Source organism: Mixophyes fleayi, chromosome 5 (assembly GCF_038048845.1).
Source record: "Mixophyes fleayi isolate aMixFle1 chromosome 5, aMixFle1.hap1, whole genome shotgun sequence".
Lineage (NCBI taxonomy): Eukaryota > Metazoa > Chordata > Amphibia > Anura > Limnodynastidae > Mixophyes > Mixophyes fleayi.
This window is the reverse complement of record NC_134406.1, coordinates 211,244,679-211,270,279: the sequence shown is the minus strand read 5'-3', so window position 1 is coordinate 211,270,279 and position 25,601 is coordinate 211,244,679. Positions and strand designations below refer to the sequence as shown.

The 25,601-nt window shown below is 39.4% G+C and overlaps 1 protein-coding gene across 1 annotated transcript; it reads left to right on the top strand.

The window, feature by feature from the left end:
• The first annotated feature begins 358 nt into the window (after nt 1-358).
• Nucleotides 359-19,552, top strand: ESCO1 (establishment of sister chromatid cohesion N-acetyltransferase 1). Its single transcript, XM_075213394.1, has 10 exons — nt 359-596; nt 3,776-5,607; nt 6,115-6,214; nt 7,236-7,287; nt 8,037-8,160; nt 8,944-9,075; nt 9,174-9,263; nt 10,332-10,475; nt 15,630-15,817; nt 18,112-19,552. The coding sequence occupies exons 2-10, from the start codon at nt 3,778-3,780 to the stop codon at nt 18,257-18,259; spliced, it is 2,808 nt and encodes a 935-aa protein (XP_075069495.1). The 5' UTR covers nt 359-596; nt 3,776-3,777; the 3' UTR covers nt 18,260-19,552.
• The last annotated feature ends 6,049 nt before the right edge of the window (nt 19,553-25,601 follow it).

Genomic DNA, 25,601 nt, shown 5'->3' with positions numbered 1-25,601 from the left:
ATCATCAAATAGCTGGCTGTGTGTAAATGACTGCAATTTTGCAAAAGTTAATCACTTAATATTATAAATATTTTTATTTTTCTTACAGGGATAACTTTCTATGCTCAACTAAATATGGTATTCCTCAATAAAATGTAGATGTACTTTCCAACCCGTCCCCTGTCCAACCTGTGGGGGCACCATCATTCCCCAAAGCACTCACAGTTCCAAAGTAATAATCAACGCTATTGGTGACGTCACGTGTCGACCAGTCGTCGCGAAGACTCACTCGTGGGGACGTTGGGGAACAGCCGTGGAACTAGAGTGTATACGAGGCTTGAGACGCAGCGAGGGGCGGGGCATTAAGGAGAGTGCACTGCGCATGCTCCAGACGGTTTCCCTGACGCTGTACTGCTCCGCCCGGGAAGTTTCTCCTATGTGTGTGAAGCCGGTGATCTCGCTGTGTGTGTCTGCACGCACTGGGGAGCCTCTGGGTGTCTCCTATTAACCTGCCGGTGGCGGCTACATCCTGGCTAGGTGTCATTGGGCTAGTGCTAAAGGAAGAAGGGCCCGATGAGCAGAGAAGACGGACACTCGATCACTCCCCCCTCAGGCCGGTAAGTATCACTGCTAAAGAGCTGGCACTGAATGGGTTGTCTAGTCTCCTCCTGATCAATACATGCATATTATTTATCTAATGTTCTCAGCACTTCATATAGTTTTAGCCCAGTGTAGATCGAACAATGCAGAGAGTTTTTTTTAGGTTTGACAGTAAATAATACAACATCGTTCACTATTTCCTGACCCACATATACTACCTGCAGTTTGTCACCCCAGCCATGTTTTCAGGATAGCCCCGATGGTGCACAGATTTATCCTCTTCAAAAAGAATGTCGTCATCGTCATAATCCTTTAGCTGTGCGACCATGTTTATTATGTTTCCATGCAAAAAGAAATGGCTTTTACTATAGTTGGAGGGTAGTATTGCAGAACATCCTCGTGTGACACAAATTTCTGAGTAACAATAATTAATGCAAGCATAATAATTGTTATGCAAAGTATGTGCAAGCAGAAATAGGATGACATTATACTAAGGGTTTGTGTGTGTGTTGCTGCATTGTTAAGGAAAGTGATCACCACACACTGTTTTGCAGCTTTATGTTTAGAATTATATAAAACCCCTAAACATTTAAAAATGATGCCCCCCCAAGACTGCTTACGCATTGGAGGTAATATCATGTGTTAAGCATTGCTGTCAGTTTTACATCCATCTCAATGGAAATTCACTGTAAACAAAATTAGATGCAGTTAAACATTTACATATGTGTTTGACTTATTTGAACGTACTTATATACACAAATGTATACATAAATGCAATGCGATTTACATTTTTTTACCTTTGTTTTAATATATTTAAGCAAAAAGCATTTTAAACACCACTGGATATGAGGCCTAAGAATTTGTAGAAGTTGGCATTATAAATAGGCAGTCTTTACTGAACTGACATGTACATGCATCACCGTTATTATACAGTGATTTTCAGAGAATAATGAATCATTCACAAGTGCCTAAGTGCCTGCTCCCCCTTGGACAGTGTAAATGTAACACACAAACGCACAAGCTAGAGTCTATTTTTGTCGGAAGCCAAATAATCAGACCTCATGTTTTTACCATGTCCGAGTAAAACAGAGCACCCAGAGGAAATCTGTGTAAACACTGGAAGAACATGCAAATCCTACTCAGATAGGGCCCTGCTTGAAATCGAACTACTGTGCCGCCCATAAAAACACATCCCATGCCTGGCATTTATCATCATCACCATTTATTTATATAGTGCCACTGATTCTGTAACGCTGTACAGAGAACTCGCTCACATCAGTCCCTTTCCCATTGGAGCTTGCAGTCTAAATTCCCTAACAGACAGACAGAGAGAGACTAGGATCAATTTTGATAGCAGTCAATTAACCTACTTGTATGTTTTTGGAGTGTGGGAGGAAACCGAAGCACCCAGAGGAAACCCACGCAAACATGGGGAGAACATACAAACTACATGCAGATAAGGCCATGATTGGGAATTGAACTTGTGACCCCAGCGCTGTGAGGCACAAGTGCTAACCACTTAGCCACCGCGCTGCCCCATTTATCAGAGTAAAGATACATATTAGCAGATTATGAGCATTACTCATTTACAAACACATTGCCCCCATCTTTTTCCTCTAACAGGTCAGTGAAAAACAGCAATTTTCTCAGTTTATCTGTATTTTCCACCTTCTTTAGCATTATAGGAAATCTTCCCCTTTTCAGTTACTGTGATTTAGGCCACATACCAAGTGATCATTTACCAGTGTTTATAATGCTTGTAAAACACTTATCAAGTGTTACTACAATTCTAGAGCTCACTGTATGATCTCAGATGCATTTACATGTAGAAAAAAAAGCGCTACCACAATGCATGTTAAAAAACAAGACTGATCAATGACAGGATGTGTCCACTTTGCCACCCTGTTGGGGATCTTTACAGATTGTTGTGGTTTCACTTATCAGTAATCTGCCAATGCTGACCATTCTGCAAGGCCACCAACCACTTAGACTGTAATTGTCAACTTCACACCACTGAGGTATCCCAAGTTGTAGGAGAATAGTTGCTTCCTTCACCAGTATCTGGATGATGTGTGTATACATCTTTGCTGGAACTTACTATACTTTGGGTCAGAACTGCTGGATAGTGGGCAGAGTGTTGACTCAAAATGTTAAGCATACAGGCCATCTAACCGGAATGGAGCAGAATCTCTATTACTAATGTTTATTGCTCAGAGATTGCTCTTAAAAGAACTGTTACACAAAACACCCACTTTAAGATAGTGGAAGTTATACACCTAAAATGGTTTTTTTTGTTACGCAGTTTTGTGGACACATGTTGGCATTGGGTAATCTAGTCCTCTGTTCCTTTAATCCAATCTAGGCTGATTTATTTTAGTCTTTTATATCTTCCACCCAAACTAAATTTCAGGATCTCTGCTCTGAGTTCTAGTGCCACTGCCAAGCTAAGATTGGCTATAGAGAGCTGGTAGCCAGACCCCAGGGCAGTTATCTCCCCGCTGCCATTTCTAAGCTTTCATGTTTCCTGCAACAATATATAAATATATAAATATATTTTGAAATTCATAGAACATCTACACGAGGCACTATAGCACCGAACATTATATTAACACATGTGGAGCACATTAAATATGGAAGAGATACTACAGTATCAATTTAATAAATGTCTTTATTTCTATTCTTTATTGCTTTCCTTATTTATTTATTTTTTAACTATTTATTTTAGAAAATAGCGTTAACAAACAAACAAGAATCGGCAATTAGTACTTTGTCCAAAAAAATAACAGCATATTGTCACAGAATAAACAAGTAAGCAAACATTGGTTGTACCAATTGCCCAGGTTACTGCAACATTTTCTAAGAATATTGGGCTTTCCTTAATTTTAACTCTTTCAATATCTAGTAGCATGTGTTATTTAAATGGTAACTGTATGAAGATCAAAACTGGCAACCATTTGACAGTATTTGGGCCTGTGGGAAATTGCAAAAGGGGTAACGTTTGATCTGCGGAATAAGGCCCATTAATTGTTATTCCAATGGATATACAGCTCTTTTGACACAGTTCTCATATAATAAAGCGCTGGGAGTATATTATTTACAAGTTCTGTATATTGCTTTTTTTTCCGGCATTACTGCATTTTTCATTGCCTGTCCCAAGGCCAACTGTACGACACTTACGACTGCTGTATTCTTTCAGTGATGACCTCCCAAAAACGGAAGTCCTCTTTGCCAGTAACCACCGCAAAGCGTCAGAAACTTAATGAAGAAAGTGAACGTCCTTCTGTTGCATCTAGAACGAGGAATGGTGTTTCAAGCAAATCTAAGTCGAACCAGTGTTCAACGCAAAAGAAAAAAAACCCGAAAGTATCCGCAAATAAAGCCATAAAGAAATCGCAATCGTCTCAATCAGAAATTGGACGAAAGAAGAAAAACGCAAGTTTAAACGTTACCAAAAAAAGTACTGTGAAAAATGTGCCTGCAAAGGAGAAAGTTTTACGTTCAGCCAAAGAATTGACCGCTTTTAAAAGAAATACTCAAAAGGCACAATCCCGTGTCTGCAAATCAGAGGCCAGAAGAACATCTGTACAAAATAAAAATAGCAAAATAATAAAAAATTCTATAAAAACTCCATCTTTGAAACGTATAAAAACTGAGTGTGTGAAGAAGAATGGATTTGCGAAAATCCAAAATAAAACTGATTTGAAATCTATACATGCAAAGAAAGAGACCAAAAAAGGCAAAATCACACAAAACAAAACAGATAAGGGTGACAAGCAAGTGAAATTGAATGAAAAGTCTAAAAGACAAGTTAGCAGAATTAAACAAACTGCTTTAAATCTTAAAAAGCAAGTACCAACTGTGAAAACAGTTGGCAAAAAAACAAAATTGGACTGTAAAAAAGAATCTGGTAAGCCACCACACACTGCTCCGAAGTTGTCCAGTACACGTAGGACACGGAATAAACCATTACAGCAGCAATCGGTTATTTCACCTTTGTCTAATAAGAAACTTAGCAAAACTAAGCCAGGAAGTGCACAAATAGATGTCTCTAAAAAGATATTAAGAACAAGAGTGAATAAAACTAAGGCAAAAGTTCAAAATGAAACAAGCCAAAAAATTGTTTGTATAAACCGGCCTGTTGTTCAAACAGAGAAAGCGGCACAGTCTGGAATGGTCCCCAATGGCACCATAAAGAAAGAGATCCCGGTGAATGATAAATCTAAGCCATGTAATAGTTCCAATTTAATGTTGAGTAAAAAAATATCAATTAAAGGCAAAAATAAAGCTAAAACTGTATCATCTACAGTGCCTTTAAAAAGCAAAAAGGACAGGATTAAACCTGTGGCAAAAAGAGTAAGTAACAAAGTAAAAAAGCAGAAAGATGTTAAACCGGAGTGTGATAAAAATAAACTGGCCACTCCTGCTGAAGACGACCCGAAATCCAAGCGAATTAGTATTTTGGAATTGTGCAATGAAATAGCAGGAGAAATAGAATCCGATACTGTAGAAGTTGCAAAAGAGGAGCCTTGTGCTCCAAATCTTCCCACTGAGGACAAGCACAGCCCGATGGATGTCTTACCACCCCCTCCTGCTGAAGAGATTGCAGTAAACCAATACAAACGTTTCTTTCCCAGCAGAAAGCCATCACAAATGAAATGTAAGCCTGAGCAAAAAAAATGTCCAGGAATAAAAAATTCCAAATGGAGCAAAATAAAACTAAAAAATAACTTTGCTCAAAATAACGTACTCCGAAATCAAACTGTGCTGCCCAATCTTGAGATGATTAAAGCTAAAGTCTCACAAGTACGACAGTCCGTGACCGACAGCTTGAATTCCAGAAGCTCAAATAAGAAGTCTGACGCAACATTGACGACGCACATTAAAATAAATAAAACCATCTTATCGGAAAGGCTGAAAAACAATACTTTACAGGCCATGGGGCATAAAAGTGTATCGGGGAAGCCGTCTGCAGAAAACGGACTATTGGAGAATCATATAAAGCATGAGCTTGAAATAGCACTTGATGAGGTAAATATAAAATTGAAACTCCCCCGTGATCTGCTGAGATAGCACTGCTGGAAAATTAGTTGTCAAATATATAGTGTGTGTATGGCTAAACATAACATCTGCAACACAGCTCCCTGGAGGGCAATGGGGAACACAACAAAAAAAAAAACCCAAACCTGTACACTAGCATCCTTGTGAAAGGTATATACCCAGTACACACTTTAATTACCAAAACACTTAACCCTGCTATTTTTTTATTCCATTGACAAACCACGTAATACTCCTTTAATTGCATCTGTTTGGACCACCGTTAAATTAATAGAAATTGGTGTATAGTTAATGATGGGTATTGCTGCAGTAGCTGGTCACCAGGCAATACATATTACTGATTTAACAGAGTACCACATGGCTTGATCACTGTTTTTATATCCTTCTAACTATTGGTTTCTCTTCATTTCCTTTAATCTAGATTCTCTTTAAATTTTGTCAAATATTGATGCTATATATTGTTCCTCTCCGGTCTGATAGGGGTTTAGGTTGCATTTGGATTCAAGCCCAGAAAATTCTCCTATGAAAAAACCTTCAGTGTCCTCTTCTTCACCACAGGTCATTCCATCAGAGACACAATGTAAGTGACTTTACTACATGCATTAACCGTGAACTGTTGTCTCTCAGTGTGCAAACTGTCCTTTTCTGTCTTTGTCCATTTCTCATGTTGTTCCTTCTTGGCTTTAGTTTTTAGCTATGGATTTGCAATACTGTTTCAAATATGTCTCTACTGCAGAAGTCACAATGTCTGGAGTAAATGGGGGTGATTCCATAATAACTACTGAATGTTCAGAAAACTTTTCTTATCACTACAGTGTTATCAGTTCATAAATGCCCCCATTATCTCCAACTAAAGTGCTTTACACATTCCTAAATAACTGTAATTATATCACTGTTTACATATATGCATTTCAAAGCGCTTTCTCCCAGTGGTGGGCAACCGGATACCCTTCCGGAAGCCGCATGTGCAGCCCTCTAACCTTTAAATGGGCCTCACGTTACCTGCAATCTTAGTGATGATGATACATGTATTCAAAGAAAGAGTTGCCACCCACACACATCCCAAAACACCTGTCAATGACTGCTTAATAATAGCTGGGACATCGGGTGAAGCTTGGAGAGGCATAATGTAGAGAATGGGAGAGAAAGGTATAAAGTAGAGAGAAGAACCAATCCGTCACAAAGCCGGAAGGAGCTGGAGGCTGCAGGTAAAGGCACTACAGGCAGCTGGCTTAAAAGTACAGAAAAAAACTTCAAAAGAAAATTTTATATATTCAGTTTCATGAAATTAGAATCATCTGCGGTTGTAACTAAATAGTAACCATATGACTCCTGTCTTGGTCTGTTTTGTAATATTTTAACATCAGGGAAGTTAATGGTAACAAATGTGTTTTTCGTGTTTGTTTTTAATAAAGAGTATTGTGCAATTAAATTAAATACTTTGATATTTACTATATTCTATATATTCACTGTTTAATTGTTTATCATTTACTGTGAAAGCAGCAACTGGTGACCTTAGATGTAACTGTTTTAGGATGTTTATTTGAATGATTAATAAAATTGCTAACTAAGTGAGCTGTGGATATTGGAATCTATTTCAGGCAGTGATTGCAAGCAGCTGACAGACCAGATGGCTGCTACTGCTGAAAGGGGGTAAGTGCTAACATGCTATTTAACGCCTCTATGCTGCAGTCATTGTGTATGGGTGTTACAGTACCAAAAGGGCAAGAATTGTAGCAGAACATTACTTTGAGGTACAGGATGTCAGACACTGGATGCTTAAATAAATAAAATGGATATATACATATATATGAAAGTAGGGTTTATTTTATGTCTTGTACACTGAGCTCTGTTTCTCTGCCTATTTTGGTACGTGTAACTGAATTACTTGATGTAATGGAGTGGCATGTGTAGAAACCATTACATCACAGCACCCAATGGCCAACATATCCTAAGGAAAGGTAGAATGCTTGTTTAAGGCTGCTTACACTCATGCTGCATTTTGACCATGTGTAACATGCAGTGGGCAATGGGTCATTCTAACCACTGAGCTTGCATTCCAATACCCCTTTACATGCTTAAGAAATGCTAGTAATTGCATGTGGAGGCCAGTGGACAATGGGCCTAATGGGCAACAAAACCACAACATTGAAATGTTCATGTAAATTATTATGGTAAAATACATTGTTTAATAGTGTCATACATTTATACTGCTGATCATAGTGAGAGAACATTGCACAATGTTACTTTTACAGTACTTCTTTTTTTTTTCACCTAGTCAATCACACTGAAAATACTGTATATTCAGTCTCTAATGTTAGCCACACTTATTTCCTTACTTAATCTTCTTGTGAAGGTAATGCAACAAAGAATGATGTGCAGCGTTGCTGTTGTCTTTATAGGAAAGCAATGGACAAGAGCGTGACGGCTGCAAAATCAGACCCTCTGTCATCTGATCAGAGCCTGCAGAAAGAAATTAGGAAGCTGAAAGAAGCTGACAAGGATAGTGTCAATCAGCCTATCATAGTAAGTATTGTAATAAACTAGACATGAGTTTGTTCTCATTTCTAACCAAATACCAGTAAAAGGTTCCCCCCTCTTTAAATATTAATATTAAATTCCCTCCTATCCAAGAACAGTATTTGGTACCCCCACGATTCGCTATATTTAGCAGGGCCACGATACATAATATAGCTGAGATCTCTGATCTCATTAGGCTTTCACTGTGATTGATATTTTCTACCATGGAGTGAGCCTATCAGTGTTGAGTCTGATTGGCAGAGGACCCCGGTATATGTCAGAACCCTGCTAAAGACAGTAAATGATAGGGTCCCAAGAGGAGGAACCCCCTCCCCTGCCACAGTACAATTATATGGATTGGAGGGGACCAAGTTAAATTCATGACAGCTGGGCATGTCAGCAGGAATACAGCACTACATGTAGTAAAAGGTAAGTAGTTGTGACAGAAGAAATTGCTGCTGATAATGCACTTTCAGTGACTTATACGGTTTGCTTTTAATGGTGTCACCCTACAAAAGTATACTCTCCTCTGTTTCATGTAAATGTTGTGGGTCAACTTGTACATTTTGCATACGATGAGGCAACATACATTTGTATCGTCACAGAGCATCTCTGCCTAATTAAATTACTAGGACATACTAACATAGAATGATGCTTCTTATCTACTGTGACATTTTAATTCAAAGCAATCTTTTAGTGTGATATTTCGCTAAATCTGGGGAGTCAGAAATAAAACAGATGTGCATTTCTTTTCCTTGGTCATTTAAACCATTTTCATTCTCATTTCAGGATGCTGGACAAAAGCGGTTTGGTGCAACGTCCTGTAATGTGTGTGGCATGCTATACACAGCGTCCAATCCTGAAGATGAGACTCAGCACCTCCTATTTCATAACCAGTTCATCAGTGCGGTTAAATATGTGGTAAGAATCCTTTGTGTGCCCATTTCTCCAGAATACTTCTAGCATGCAGTAGACCTGATATATTGTGCACACATTCAGTTTGGTTTTATTTTACCTAGGGCTGGAAGAAGGAAAGAATTGTGTCCGAATACCCAGATGGGAAAATAATTATGGTATTACCAGATGATCCTAAATATGCACTTAAAAAGGTAATGCTGAGCACTACAACAGTCAGGATCTGCAACAATATTTTTTTAAATATAAAAACTGTGTTTCTGTGACCAGAATGAAGGATAAGTTTCCCCTTTTAATTTAAAATTATTTCTACTTTTAAAAGTGTGTGTGTGTAATGGTTGATTCTGTCCTTGTAGTGCACAAAAGCAGAGCAGTGTAGTTGTGCATCTGTCGGGCACAGGTTTAAATTGGTTGTGGTTTCTACAGATTTTGGTGATGTCAAAGGAGTTATGTCTCTTGTCGTTCCTTTTCATCTGAACACACAATGGAGGCAGCCAAGTTATCAATTGAATAAACAGTCATAAGAATTCAGGCTAACACAGTAGGAACTAGGGACCTAATTGAGGACTATGAAATGCATTTAGACTACACAGAATCTCTTTTACAACCCTACAATGATGTTTTGTTTTTCCTTTTCCTGTGTCTATTTAATCCAACATTTATCAACAATTGTAAGATATATCATGACAATTTTTCTGTTCTAAGTTTCAGTATGCATGTGTACAATTTCAATGTTTTAGACAGCTTTAATATTCTATTTTTAAAGTGGACCTGTTACCAGAAAGGAATATTGGCCTTTTAGTTATCCAAAATGCCATCTATAACCCCCCCCCCATTCACCCAGGAGTTAGGATAAGTTGTACATTATGTACAAAAGCATCTGTGGGCAGCACGATCTCCCCTCTATTGGCCCCCTGTCCCTTTGTGCTGAGCGGTCTTGTGTACAGGAGAGACTTGCATACTAATAAGTGGAACTTGCACAGTTGGGCCTCTCAATCTCTAGGTTCCCTTTTGTATGACAGCTCAGGGAGCCAATGGACGGGTTGATCACGCTGCCCATCTATGCTGCTTAGTATAATGCAGCCTTTTGTGCTCTGTGTGGGGTAGCATCTAAATTTAGAAATGGCCCCCATGCTCCCTTGAATATTGGTGGTATTATTATTTTACTTTTTTGGACTAAGAACTACTTTACCTTTTAAATTTTACAATTCAACTCTGGTGTTTGCTGGAATAAGTTATTTTGTTTTGTCTTTGTCTTCTAGGTTGAGGAGATTAGAGAAATGGTGGATAATGATTTGGGGTTCCAACAGGTTCCTCTTCGGCTTCATTCCAGGACAAAGACCCTTCTGTTTATTAGCAGTGATAAGAAAGTTGTTGGTTGTTTAATAGCGGAACACATACAGTGGGTAGGTGTTGGAACAGAATCATTATATACATATTGGCTTTGGATATAAATCCTACTTATCTATGTTTCTATACACAATTACCATTAGCAGCTTATAGGTTCAATGAAATATTCAGAATTTCGTAAATATCCACAAAACATACTCCAATCTTATTATATGTTGGTTGTTTGGTGGATCTTAATATGTTTGAAATCAATAGGGAAATGTGTAAAAGGACTGAAATATCAAAAAATGTTTTTCCTTAACTGTGCATAGCTCGGGGAACTTAATATGCTGAACATTTTTGTAATCACTCTGCAGACTCTGAGCAACCTTGAATTTGTGTCTGTAACCTCCTCTGTCTTTTAAAACAATAAGTTATTTTGAATGATTGTGTGTGCTATAACAATACAATACAGCACCCAGTCACATACTTTCATTTACCTGAAACTGTCAGCTCAATAAGTCAGTTTATAATAATAGTACAGCTATTCCATAAATTGTGATTTTCTTATCCAGTAGCTGCAGCTGACAAAGAAGAGCATATCTCAGGACATCCACATCTGATCAAATGTATAGCTGAACAGCCTCCAGCAACATATGTCTTTAGTATGTGATAGTGGCGAGGGTAGTCCGTGGAATCGTGTTGCATTCGTCTTTTATTTCAGAGTCCCAAATGGTTCAGTCATGTGTAAAGAGAAATACACAATATATAGTGCAGGGTGTTTGGGAGAGAATTCCAGAAATAACAGTAAATGCAGTCACCTAGAATTATTGAAAATTATGCTTTGATGGAGTTTAAATCCCATTATTGGAAGTACAGCATTCCTAGGTTGGACGTAATTGTTCTTCAAATGTGTGAAAATGTAATAATATATTGTGTAATACTGTTGTGGAAAATATTACATTATGTTAACAGATTCCTTATGTTAATATCAGCAGCCCATGCAGACGTGAAACCTGTTGATCCTCAAGAATAATAGATGTAATTTACCATCCAATGTGGGGGACACTGCTACCATGGGATTGTATGAGGGCGCATGGAGTTGGCACTTTAATAACACTGAGAGTTTCATGGGTTGCAGAGGGGTGGAGCTTCTGTCAAGTTCCATTAACAGTTTAACTATTTAAGTGCCCAAGGAGTTGGGCTGTTTTCAGTACTGCTCTGCAGTACTTGCAGTTAGTTAGAATAGATTTTCCTTTATATATTCTTATTGTTTGTTTATTTTTTACTTCAGACGGGGAAAGTGCTGTAAGCTGCACATACACCCATAGGACTAAGCGCAGCACCGCTCCGTTCATTTCAATTACGCTGGAAAATTTCTTCAGTTAGAGGCAGTGACAGCCGTGCGCTGACGAAGCTGTCGCTGATTTCTCCTGCCAGGTCTGCTCTGCCTCAGGCACAGAGCGCTGTGCCCTGATCTGTGAGCGACCATTACAGGGAGATACCAAGTCTACCACTGAGGCAGAGGGGAAAGCTTTGATCTCACCGGCCAGAAAAATGAGAGCAAACAGTGCAGGGAGTGTGAGCAGAGAGGCTCCCCCCACAACACCTAAATGACAGACGCACAGTTTACTGCTCCCCTCACAGAAAGCTCCCCTCACATCAGCTATTAAATTACAGCGGCTGGCTCCTTCCTTCTTCATCCTCAGACAGCTCTTTAGCAGCTAAGTACCCCACTGGGGAATAACTAGTTAATGAGGTTCCTTGTTGTAAGAGAGAGAAAACTGTGTGTATGTGTGTGTGTGTGTGTGTGTGTGTATATATATATATATATATTATATACACAAGTTAACCCGTGCATGATACTCATGCATTCTAGTCAAATCAAGCTACTTAAGGTGTTAAAAAGGTTCTTGTCATGCATTTGGGCCATAGCCCAGGCCTCCTTTAGGGGAAGAGCATTACTACCCGACGTAAGCGCCCTTTTTTAACGTGGTTTTGTCCACATGTCACCACCTCATCATTCTTCTCCATCACCTCATCCTTCATTTTCATCGCCACATCTATCCAGATGTCTATCCAGACACAGGGATCTCTCTCAGCGGTCCTGAGTATCACACTCCTCTCACTCTGTCACCCCTGGCAACCACCAACCACTCCCCACTGTCACCCCCAGCAACCACCAACCACTCCCCACTGTCACCCCCGGCAACCACCAACCACTCCCCACTGTCACCCCCGGCAACCACCAACCACTCCCAACTGTCACTTCTCCTTCTAGAAATATATATATATATATATATATATATATATATATATATATATATATATTTAAATCTTTATAAACACTTTTAACAATTAACAAATTAAATTAACAAATTAAAAACATCTTAGTATACCAAATTTCAGCCCTTTCTGAATTTTTTTTTACACACACACTAAGAATTTAGTAGGTCAGTGTATAACTCCGCCCAGCAGGTGGCGCTGCAGCTTGGTTTTATTTTTTACACACAGACAGACTAACACACGCCACTAAGCATTTATATTCTAGATATATATATATCTACAGTTTTATTGTAGAAGGCTCTAAAGTTAATGGAGACAGTATATTACATGAGTGTTCATTTAAATTATTCTGAGACATTCATTTTATTATCCAGAGATTAATTTCCGTATTGTTTTGAGGCATTAGCCAGGGCCCGAACAAAAGTAGTTATACTATATATTATCTCTGTGGTGTGATTGTTTATGGCCTGTCTGTTTTCCTTATAAACAATAACACATTTTTACTTGACAGATACAAGTACTATTACACATATATAGTGCTTACAAACCGAGGAGGAGCCTGTCATGTTCATATAGCACTGCTCCCCCCTCACAAACTGCTGTGTTCCATTGGAGCCAGTGCAGGAGAAGAGACAGTTGAAGAAACTCCTGAGCAGTTTTACCTCAGACACCGCTTTAAAAAAACAGCCTGTGCCCTAGACCTGGTTCTGGTGGGATGAGAGCCTTACATCAGTTTGGTCTTAAACATATCTGTACAAATAGACATATGTACAATATTTACATACTTTTACTAATTCACATATATAGTCTTACTGTTGAGATTCTTTCTATTGTGAAGATTTTTCTGTTATGTATATTAACACAAATTGTGTTGGGGAGTACAACTCTTGGTTTATCCCTATAGAGTTAGCTATATATAGATATGTGTTTATATAAACACACATATTTATATGTGTATATTAAAAATAAATGTAGTGTAACTGCAACTATTGATAGAGTTGCAAGATACCGATTTCTGTTGCATCATAAATATTGTGAAACATGTCTGACAAAGGTAAAACAAACAAGGTTGAATATTTTACCTCTGCAAAATGTAAAACCAAACTACCCAGTGGATGGTTGGATCCAGGGTCAGTTTGTGTGGACTGTGATGCAAGTGGCTGGAGCGGGTTCACCCAAGGGCGTGATGCAGATGGCTGGAGCGGGTTCACACGAGGGCATCCCTTGGTTGGGGAATCCAGCGTAGGCGACTGCATTGGGAGAGTCAGTCATATAGCTGCACTATTTCAGTTGCTCACCCATCCTGCAGAGATACCCGCAGTGGATGGGATTATCACTGGTTCAAAATGTATCAGTGCAGCCTTCTAAGACTGCTGCCCAGAGGGAAAAAGGGACAGAAGTTTCTATTCAAACCTCTTCCTGGTTCACAAGCCAGATGGCTCCTTTCGTCCCATTGCAGTGGAGGACTCCCACTTTAAATTTCGTTAGGCCTTTCCTTTCCAAATCTCATTAAGTGCCATGTATAGACCATAAGTTTTTACAGAGTCTTTATAAATATCATGCTGGTCATAGCAGCACGATTGTTTACCTTGGGAGTCTGCATCACCCCATACTGGGATGATTTTCTAGTAAAGGCAAACTCTGATCAGACCCCTCCAGCTCCATCTATTGCTGTTTTAAACAAGTGCTGGAACCAAGATTTACAAAAATTCCAATTGGCCCGTCAGGATGTTTTTCATTGGCTTTATACTGGGCACAAGACTGTAGAAGGTGTTTCTACCAATGAACAAGGTGCATTTTCTTCAGGTCTACATCCTATTATGTATGAAACTAATAGGTGAAATGGTCTCCACATTTGAAACGTTTTCGTACGGTTCCACTCTCGCATAGTTCAACTAGTCGGGATCCCACCTTCAGCTGGCCTCTCAGACGCTCCAGTTGTCGCCTAGGATGCGCCTTTCCCTTGGTTGGTGGCGGATCACTTGACGGTGGTCCTTTGTCCCGTGGTCCTGGATAATAGTCACAGGAGTGTTGGAGCCGGATGAAGGAGACTCCCCAGATATTATTCTCGGTGTAAATGAATGACTCTGCAAATTCTGCAATATATTTATCCTGGGTGTATAAAATTGGGAGGCTGACTACCTAAGCAGATGCACCATGTTGCTAGGGGAGTGGTCTCTACTCACGGAGGTGTTTCGATGGTTGGTCCATTTCAGCACCCTGACCCCCAAGGTTTGTTGAAGGCAAATACCAGTCTCTGCCCTAAATTATCACAGTGTGGCGGACCTACGTCAGTTGGTGCGAACACAGGAATTATCATACGGCATCCTTTCGACTCCCCAGGTTCTTGGCATTTTCCCAGGGTGGTTTGGAGGCGGACTTTCGCATTGGTTCCCTGAAGGTGCAGGTATCGGCCCTTTCGATGTATCTCCGATTCCATCTGGAGAGACTGCGTTCCCGCCCTTCGCTCTTCTGTTGCGTTTGTTGGTTGCATGCTATTTTGTTTCCCTTCCTTGGGGCTTTTCATTTACACGGAGGAGCTACAGCGGTTGCAGAGGGGAGGAGCTTCTGTCAGGTTACATTAACAGTTTAGCTATTTACGTGCCAACTCTGTGCTCCCTCATACAACCATGGTAGCAGTGTCCCCCAGATGGAATCGGAGAAAACAGAAGTACAAAAATCCTTCTTTTAATAGGGCGGCTAAAGTTTTTGCCTAACTTTTAACTTCAAGATTGATCAATAATCAGATTCACATTCAATGGGAACCTTTTAAGTATTCAATAAAAGTGCCGTGTTTAAGGGCTGTTATGTGTAGCTAGAAGTGTAGCGTTAGACTTCTTTTAATTGATCTGTGTAAAACAATATTTTATAATGATTGAGAAAGCAGCACAATTGGTCCAAGTGGCATACATCCATTGATCTTTCTGTCTATCATTATTTTGTAGGGTTACAGAGTGATTGATGATTTTATTCCAAGTGGTAGTTCTGATAAGGATCAGGTAATTTCTGAGCGAGTGAAAGCTTGGTGCTGTTCCACCACCCCTGAGCCGGCTATCTGTGGAGTGAGTCGTATCTGGGTCTTTTCAATGATGCGGCGGAAGAAAATTGCATCCAGGATGCTTGAGTGTTTAAGGTAATAATGGATATAATGAAGTCATGAACGATGGAAGGTAATATATTATTATTAGGTCACCTATGTCGGTGCAGTGTTCAGCAGAATTCTGTCATGAAATATAGATTTTAGTTTATTATAAGAAACTAAAATCTTGTTTATGACTGGGTATCTCTTTTGGGGTTTTTTTTTTGTTTTTCACCATTGGCACTTTTTGGTCTTTGGTATGGGATTTTGGTTTCTACTTATTGTTTTCCCTATTTATATTGGCTCTATTAAAAACAAAAAACACACACACACTCACACACACTCTCTATATCAGAGCACTGTTGTGACCATAACCAAGCTGATTAGTCAGGGTGACATACAAAGGTGTAGCATAAGGGAGCGCTGTGCTTGTGTGTTAATGAGGAAAGCAAGATTGCCAAAATATGTACACAAATATAAGCACTGTTAGATATTCAGCATAATGTATCAGAATGAGACCATCTAATGTACATATAAATACTATTGGCATACTCGAGATTGCTCACAGTGAAGATATTACAATCTCATGTCGCATAGAAGAATATTTTTCACTCCTCTATATAACATTTACAGCATGGTAATTCCTTTATTTGTGAATCATTTCTTTTGAGGTTGCTAAAATGGAAAAAAAAAAACATTTTTTAATTTCAAAAGTCAGTTTTTCTTGGGGGGGGGGGGAAACAAGAGTATTATCAAAAAATCATAATTATGGTCTTTTTACTGGCCTTCTGATCATAAAATGTTTAACATAAATCAGTATGTTGGAGGGAGAGATTAAGTATTAAGTCATCGAACGTCAACCTTTCTGGACAAAGTATTTGGAAATCATGAATGTAGAGTCGGTAGCAGGTTATTAGCAAACACTGTTGCCAGGAAGACAAGGCATGATTATGCATCCTGCTTTCATTTCCATATACAAGGTGTCCAAGAGTCAAATTCAATCACTAGGTGATTTTTAACCATATAGAACCAGGAATAAATATGCCATCTCACATTAGAAGAAAGTAGGTATTGTACATCTCAGCATTTTGTGGTAGGATTTGCAGAAAAGAATCTTGGCAGCTACAACAAGGTATACTGTTATGTATATTGACTATCAATGTGGCGCTTCACTTGGTTAGCAGCCAAATATGTATACCTGAAGATCCACTGGTACTTCAAAACATTCACATTTAAATCACACAAGTGTATACATACATGTGGCGCTGCCTCTACGCACAATAGATATAGAATATGGTATACGTATCTGGTGAGATCTTCCGGACAATATATGCGGTGTGCCCTTCACCCACACTGTTGGATAATTGCAAATGGGCAACCACAGTACATTCCTTAACGATTATCTAAAACACACGGTATTTTCATACCCAGACAAAACAGCAATGATAGTGCAGACTGTTTAACATTAGTCATCCAACACCATGTAGCTATGACCCAATGAGATCCCGTGTGTGGGTATATTAAACGGCACCCTAATTCGTGTCCGATAAAAGGAGCATTAGACTGGTTTTATTTATACCTTGAAAAAGACTTTATCTACAAGTCGAAACGCGTTGGTTTTAATTGGAGGACAGAGAGACCCGACAGAGTGGAGGATATCGGTGGAGCTGGCGGTGGTGAGAGGACCTTGAGGCCAAACAGTTATATTGTTGGATGCAATTTTACCTCCTTCCCCTGGTACGGGTCCATCTGTAGATGTTTTTACCCATATTGTTTTAATTAAAGGGTACTACGTTAGATTTGTTTTCTTCATTTTTTCTGGGTAAGAAACTCCGTCGGTGAGAGTTGTGAAGACGAGGGAGAATTAACTCAATATTTGAGGGCGTGATTACAGCTGTGTTTGAGTAAGCATATACCCAAAGGGGAGGCGTCACAAATCGGGGTGCCATTTAATATACCCACACACGGGATGTCATTGGGTCATAGCTACATGGTGTTGGATGACTAATGTTAAACCGTTTGCACTATCATTGCTGTTTTGTCTGGGTATGAAAATACCGTGTGTTTCAGATAATCGTTAAGGAATGTACTGTGGTTGCCCATTTGCAATTATCCAACAGTGTGGGTGAAGGGCACACCGCATATATTGTCTGGAAGATCTCACCAGATACGTATACCATATTCTATATCTATTGTGCGTAGAGGCAGCGCCACATGTATGTATACACTTGTGGGATTTTAATGTATACTGTTAGATTGCCATCATATGCCAGCTCTCTCCTGCTCCTCACCATCAGCTTGGAATTTATACTTCTTGTAACAATTATATTTCTTTCCTTTCCGGACAGGAATCATTTCATATATGGCTCTCATCTGAACAAAGATGAAATTGCATTCTCAGATCCAACGCCAGATGGCAAACTGTTTGCAACACACTATTGTGGCACCAGTCAGTTTCTAGTATATAATTTTGTCAGTGGACATCAGGTGAGCTGAAGATTGGACTTCACAGCTTCTCTAGTTTGCAGACAAAGCCCGCGTTGCGTTTTTGGATGATCCTATAAATGAACTCAGGATGTGAACACCCAAAGGGCTGTTCATTTTTTTTTGTTTTTTTCTTAAAACTGGATAAAGCTTAATTTTTAAAGCAAATATTTTGATATCTTTTTCTTCCAAAAGATCATGGTTCAAAGTATTTTGTATACAGTACTTTAGTCATGTTTACATGCAGCAAATTATTTTGTTCATAGTGGACTAAACTAATTGTAAAGATGGATGACTTTCAGTGTAAACTGAAGATCCTTATGTGGGTATATACAAATGCACATTGGGTTTATTAAAGGGGATTTCCACATTGAGTTTACTTTGACTTTTAGAAATCAATAGAATTTCTAATATACATGTTTAACAAACACATTCAGCCTGGCTGCTTCTCTGAGCCTCTGTTGGTTCCAGCAGTAGATGGTTAGAATAGGTAAGTGTTTGGTTTGCATGTACATTAGAAAACGTATTTTAATGGGAGGTGGACAGTTTTAATGTAGACTTTAAGGAAGGTTAAAAATTGCCTTTTAAAATGTATTATCTAAACAGCTTGATACCATATTCAAGTAGAGTCCATTTGTAAGCAATGTTATCAAACTGTTCATTAACCTACTAATTGAAAGGAGATTATTAATGTTTAAGTAAAAAGAAAAAAATACCTGCCAGCTTTTCTGTGCTTATCGAAGATATAAAACAAAACCATATCTATATACAGCAAGACTGAATAGTGTTATCGACATTAAGCATATAGCCGTAGGTGCCTGTGAAAAATCTGTCTATATGGCATACTTGTTAAAACTGCTGGAGTGTTTTGTCACAATGCTGCTTTAAAATAAATGGGATGAATATGCATTGTGAATTGTTCTCCCCCTGCTCCTAAATACAAGTTATGGACAAATATGATCAGCATGAACATAAAATAGATATTCTACATCCACAGCCCTTGAAGACTGAACAAAATGCAGCCGATATTTCTGGAATCCTGGATTGACATAAAATAAATATTCACTGTTACATGGAAGATGTCTACTTATATAGCCATGTGCAATGTATATACCGCTGAGGACTTCAGCATGATACTCGTCTTCTTTTCAGTCACTCTTTTTAAGGGGTTTTTATACTGTATGTTGATAAACTGCTGTGGCCTTTCTGTAAATGTGTAGAATAATTCAGTTTGTTTTTTTCCTTTCTTGACTTATGTTTTGCTTGATCTTTAACTCTGTAATTAAACTGATCATTTCAACTCTACATTTATTGTCCTGTTTTACCAATTTTAAAAGGATAAAAAACAAAATTCTTTAAAGGGCTTTCTCATTCCAACTTAAGTGTCTGAGAATTGAAATGTGAAAGGTTAGGTGCGTCTCTTACAATGGTGGCATGCGATTGCAACAATATCTATCAATTTTCTCCTAAAAACTTTGCTTTGCCAGTTAACTAATAAAAGCTGTCTAAGTAGAGAGGAATTTGATACATCCAATGCTTACCAAAGTAAAATGCCTAGCTTATCAAGTAATCAGTGTATTGTGATAATTTTGAAATACTGATTGTGAGGACATCTGGGTTAGAACCGTAGTTCACTAGGTACCTGGCCCTCTAGCTGCACGGCATCACACGGGAAAGACAAGAAAAAGATAATCTCTTTATTCACACAAGTGTACACACAGGATAAATGCACATAGTGAGTCACATAGAAATAAACACACCCACCAAATATACAAGTGTTACAAAATCAGCAGTAACTATCAAATCCCCAACAAAACCACATCAATATCCTCTCCGCACAGTTCTCAACAGGTTCAGAGTTCCAGAACCGAAAGAGTCTCAAACTACTCCACAAGATGAAACAGTTGTCCGACCCAATTGGATGTTCCCGGCTGCTTGGCCAATTCTTCACCAGCTTTGTGGGACTCTGAGTACCAGTCTACCTACCGATGTAGACTCACCAGTCCCCCAGGATCACAAGTATCTCCTGATGGAAGATGTATCCGTTCTCAAGAAGTTAAATACCCAATCTGAATCCCAGGGTTTCTAAGTTCAACAGCTTTCTCTGTCACTGATAGAGTGTGAGAGCTCACCCTCAGTCAAAGTTCTCTTCCTGAGAAAATCCACCTCTGTCCCTCCGGAGTCGTCTTTATCCCCCCTGTCCTGTGTCCCTCCCTGGGCACAGTCCATGTTTAGTGATTACAAGGGTGGGGGAAAGAGTATGAGCTCAGCAGAAGCCTCTGCTGTTTCCCTGCCACAAAGTGAGCAACAGTCTACAGATATTTTAAGAAAATAACATGATTTATTTATTTTAAGTGCAATCAATCACAGGGACACCAGTTTCTACTCCAAGCTTTTTCTAGTGGAGAAAGAAATGGGCTGGTGTCATCATCAAGCTGGGTCTTTTACAAAGTACTTCATGAGATGATATCTTAATGGGGCCTCTGGGTGTAGTCCTGATGGCATGCAAAGCTAAAGACAAATCTTCTGCCCATTGTAGGTCTGTCTGGTTTATACTCTTAGACTATAAAGACAAAATTATATATCTTCCACTACACTTGATAAGTTGTGTGCAACTGTTTGTGTATGCCCATCATTTCACACCTTTTCTATGTTTAAGTCTGAAGGGACTGAGGAGTCTTTCTGTATCTACCAGGAATGTAATAAATCATGCAAAAAGGAAATTAGATTCGCTAAATTAGAAAATAAAAAACAAGTTGCAAAAGAAAGCAAGACAAACCCTAAAAGTTTTATATAAATGGCAAAAGACAAAATAGGACCCCTAAGATGTGAGATGGGTGGATTGATAAAAAGGAAAAAGCAGAGGTATTGAAAACACTTTTCTTCAATATTTACTAGAGAGGAACAAATGGTTGGAATAATACATAAAAATGGAAATGCAAATGTACCATTAACTGATATTCAGCTGACAAAGGAAGAAGTCCAAAGATGACTAAATAAAATTAACATAAATAAAGCTCCAGATCCAGATGGCATACACTCAAGTCTTCTTATGGCGCTAAATTCAGAAATCGCTATTCTTAATTTTCATAGATTAAATTTTATCTGGCTCAGTACTAAGGGATTTGCAAATACCAGATGTGGTGCTGTTTAAAATGGGAAGAAGATCGCAGCCAGGGAATCATAGCCATGTAAGCCTGACATCAATAGTGGAGAAACTACTGGAAGGTATAGTAGCAAGTGCCCTTGTGTTTCAAACTCCCATTGTTCCATAGATTGTAAGCTTGCGAGCAGGGCCTTCTTACCTCTCTGTATGTATGTATTACCCAGTATTGTTTTATTACTGTTTGTTCGCAATTGTAAAGTGCTACAGAATCTGCTGGCGCTTTATATATAAATGATTATGATGGTAGTACAGTTTGTGGTCTTTTGATACAGTGCCACAAAAGAGGTTGGTTTGTGAAATAATGGAACTGGGTCTAGGAAATAACAATTGTACTTGGGTCGAAAACTGGTTGGAGAACCGGGAACAGAGAGTTGTGATAAATGGAACATTTTCTAATTGGTCAAAAGTTTTAAGTGGCAAAACTCAAGGTTCTGTGCTGGGACCACTTCTTTTCAACATATTTATTAATGACCTTTGCGATGGTTTAAAGTTTCCATTTTTGCAGATGACACCAAACTTTTCAAAATAATCAACTCCCTCTGCATAGAAACTACATCTTGCTCCAATTTTAATAAACTGGAAGATTGAGCAGCCAAATGGAAGATGAAGTTCAACATAGACAAATGTAAGATTATGTACTTAGGGATCAAAAGCAAGCATGCAATTTATAAATGAAATGAGATAAATTTAGGGCAATCTATAATGGAAGAGGATGTGGGAGTGCTGGTAGACAGTATACTTTGCAATAGTGCTCAAGCAGCAGCTGCAAGGGCCAATAAAGTATTGGCATGCATAAAAAGAGGCATAGATGCAAGGGAAGAGTGTAATTTTGCCACTATATAAATCATTGGTGAGATTGTGCCTTGAATACAGAGTACAGTTCTGGGCACCACTGTATTAAAAAGACATTTTGAAACGAGAAAGGGATCAGATAAGGGCAGCAAATTGGATAAAGGGTATGGAGTCATTAAGTTATGAGAGGTTAGCTAGTTTAGACATGTTTACTTTAGGAAAGAGGCATCTAAGAGGGCACATGATTATTATGTACAAATACATTAAGGGTCAATACAGAGAACTTTCACGGGAACTTTTTACCCCAAGGACTGTACACAGGACACGCCGTCACCCCCTAAGGTTAGAGAAGAAGAAGTTTCTTCACCAGCAAAGGAAGGGGTTCTTTACAGTAAGGGCAGTCAAGATATGGAATTCATTGCCAAAGAAAGTTGTGATGGCAGATTCAATTGATATGTTTAAGAAAGGGTTAGACAAATTTTTAGCGGAAAACAGATATCCCGGGTTATGTCCATTAAATTACAATGAAGGTTAGTAGTGGATCCAGGGAGAAATAGGACTGCAATGTTGGGTCAGGAGGGATTTTACATGATTGAAACAGATCGAAAATTGGTCCAGATGACGTAATTGTCAAATATAAGAGATCCGCAGGAGATACAAAATAGATGGAACCTGATGCACTGGTGTCTTTTTTTTTTTTTTTTTTTTTCAGCCTAATCAACTATGTTACTATTGCGCCATAACCGGCTGGCATCAATTGAACTTGTATCCAGTTGGAAATTTCCTGTGGAGTAACGGATTTCATAGACATCGATATTTGTTCACTAGGAATAATGAAAATATGCAAAATCATGAGCTGCTTGGTCTTCCACATTATTTCACTTTGAAATGGGATCTTTTTGTAATGTGTGTGCTTGACACTTGATAATAGCAACCTGTTTTGGTAACATGAAAGCAGTTGGCACTGCAGTAACTACTATTAGATGTAAGAACATTTCTGAGCTTCAAAATCATGTACCAACCCAAAAATATACCGTGTCACGGTAGAGATGGTGAATATTGCTTGTTATAACTAGTTAATGCAATGTGTTTTTGCTACAACAAATGTTTGTAATAAACATAAGTAAATATTAACAGGGTCCCAGGATCTCGTTTTATTTTTATCCTAATTTACTCAGTACTTACCTTAGACAGAGACTAACTGGCTTGGTGTGCAGGCCACTTAAATCCTTCAACTAATCCCATTGATGATATACATTATAATTGCTAACAAAATGACTCGCCTTTTCTTACAGGTGATTGTGGGCTTTTACCTAGATGGGCCTTTTAGGGCCTATCAAGCCAATGTTTATCCTCTCATACACTCTCTTCCCCCCCCCCCACTCTTTTCCCTTTCTCACACAAGTCTTGAACAAGAATACCATCCAAGTCAATAGTGATTCATCCTTGAACAGAAACATGGGCCAAGTTGATTCATTGAGGAAGTAAGAAAGGTTCATCTATATAACTTAAAAAGAGGATTTTGATACTTACGATAAATCCCTTTCTCCGATTCCATCTGGGTGATACTGCTACTATGTTTATTGTAGCTGGGGAGTGTGGAGTTGGCTTCTGACAGACTCCTCCCTTGTGCAACGCCCTGTAGCTAGGCAGTGTAATTCTAAAGCCCTAAAGCAGGCCTGTCCAACCTGCGGCCCTCCAGGTGTTGTGAAACTAAAAGTCCCAGCATACTTTGCCAGTAGACAACCTGTTGATAGCTGGAAGGGCATGCTGGGACTTGTAGTTTCACAACATCTGGAGGGCCGCAGGTTGGACAGGCCTGCCCTAAAGGAAAGGTAGTCAAACAACCAAGAAACAAACAACAGAAGAACAGAAGGGAGGGCATACAGTATCTTCCACATGGAATCAGAGAAAGGGATTTATGGCAAGTATAAAAATTTGAGTGTGCCGTAATGTGGTTAGGTAGAGTCCGGTTAGCCTTAAGATATGCCTGTTTTATTGTAAAGGTAAGCCATCCAGCAATGGTTTGCTTGGAAGCTAGCCAGCCTCTTCTTTGGGAATCAACTAGGACAAAAAGAGTCCGTACATCGGATATCTAAAGTCCTTTGGACATAGATACATAATTCCCTGACCACATCTAAATATTCTAAGGAAGAACCTGCGAAAGCATCCTGGATCACTGGAACCACTATTTCCTGATTGATGTGAAATTCGGAAACTACTTTTGGTTGAAAGGTAGGGATAGTCTAAAGCACTGCCTTATCATCATTGAAGACCAGGAAAGGCTCCCTGCAGGAAAGAGCCCCAAGCTCTAACAGTCATCTAGCAGACGCTATGGGCAGCAGGAACACCACCTTCCATGTCATAAATCGAAGGTCCGCTGCCTGTAAGGTGTAAGGGTTCAAAAGGAGGTTCCTGAAGCATAGATAATACCAAATTCAGATCCCAGGGTGCCGTGGGTAGAACAAAGGGAGGTTGAATGTGCAGTACCCCCTGCAAAAAAGTACAGACTGTGCAGTACCCCCTGTAAAAAAGTACAGACTTCCGGAAGGTCCACCAGACGCCTCTGAAAGAAGATAAAAAGGGGCGAGTCCTGGATCTGTAAGGATCCCAGGGGGAGCCTTACATCAAGACCGTTTTGAAGAAAACCCAGCAGCCAGGGGAAATTAAATGGTGTGAAGACCGGTCACACAATACAAGTAAATTTCATGTAAATGTGTCGGATTCTATGGTAAATGCGGGCTGACACTGGCTTTCTAGCCCATAACAGGGTATTCACCACTCTGGAGGAAACCCTTTTGACCACCAGAGGCTGACTTCAACAGCCATGCTGTCAAAGCCAGCCGAGGCAGGTCCTGATGTTGAAAAGGACCCTGTAGAAGGCGGTTGTTACGAAGAGGCAGATGAAGTCCTTGTCCCACTGCTATGAAAAGGATGTCTGCATACCACACCCTGCAGTGCCAATGGGGAGTTACCAGTATAACTGGGAGTCCTCCCTGCTTGACCCTCCAGAGTACTCAGGAAAGCATTGGAATGGGAGGGAAAAGAAAAAAAAAAAGATACCCTATCCCAGTGGTTCCCAAACTTTCTCAGTTCGAGGCGCCCTTAGGGTCACCATAATTTTTCCAACGCACCCCTAAGCCAAAATGATTACAAGGTAGTCCCATTTTTTAAGTAGTTGAGTCAAAAAAACGCAAGATGTATTTAGCCCCCTTCACCATCATATTGTGCCCCTTCATCCTATCACCGTTTTCCCCTCTTCATAAGCTCACACTCTGCCCCCCCCTTCAGCATCTCACTCTGCCCCTCCCCTTCTCTCCGTTCCTATACTTACCTTCTTTCATCATTTTCTGCCGTCTTCTTTCCTGATGTCCTCTCTGCTGCTCCTCACTAACA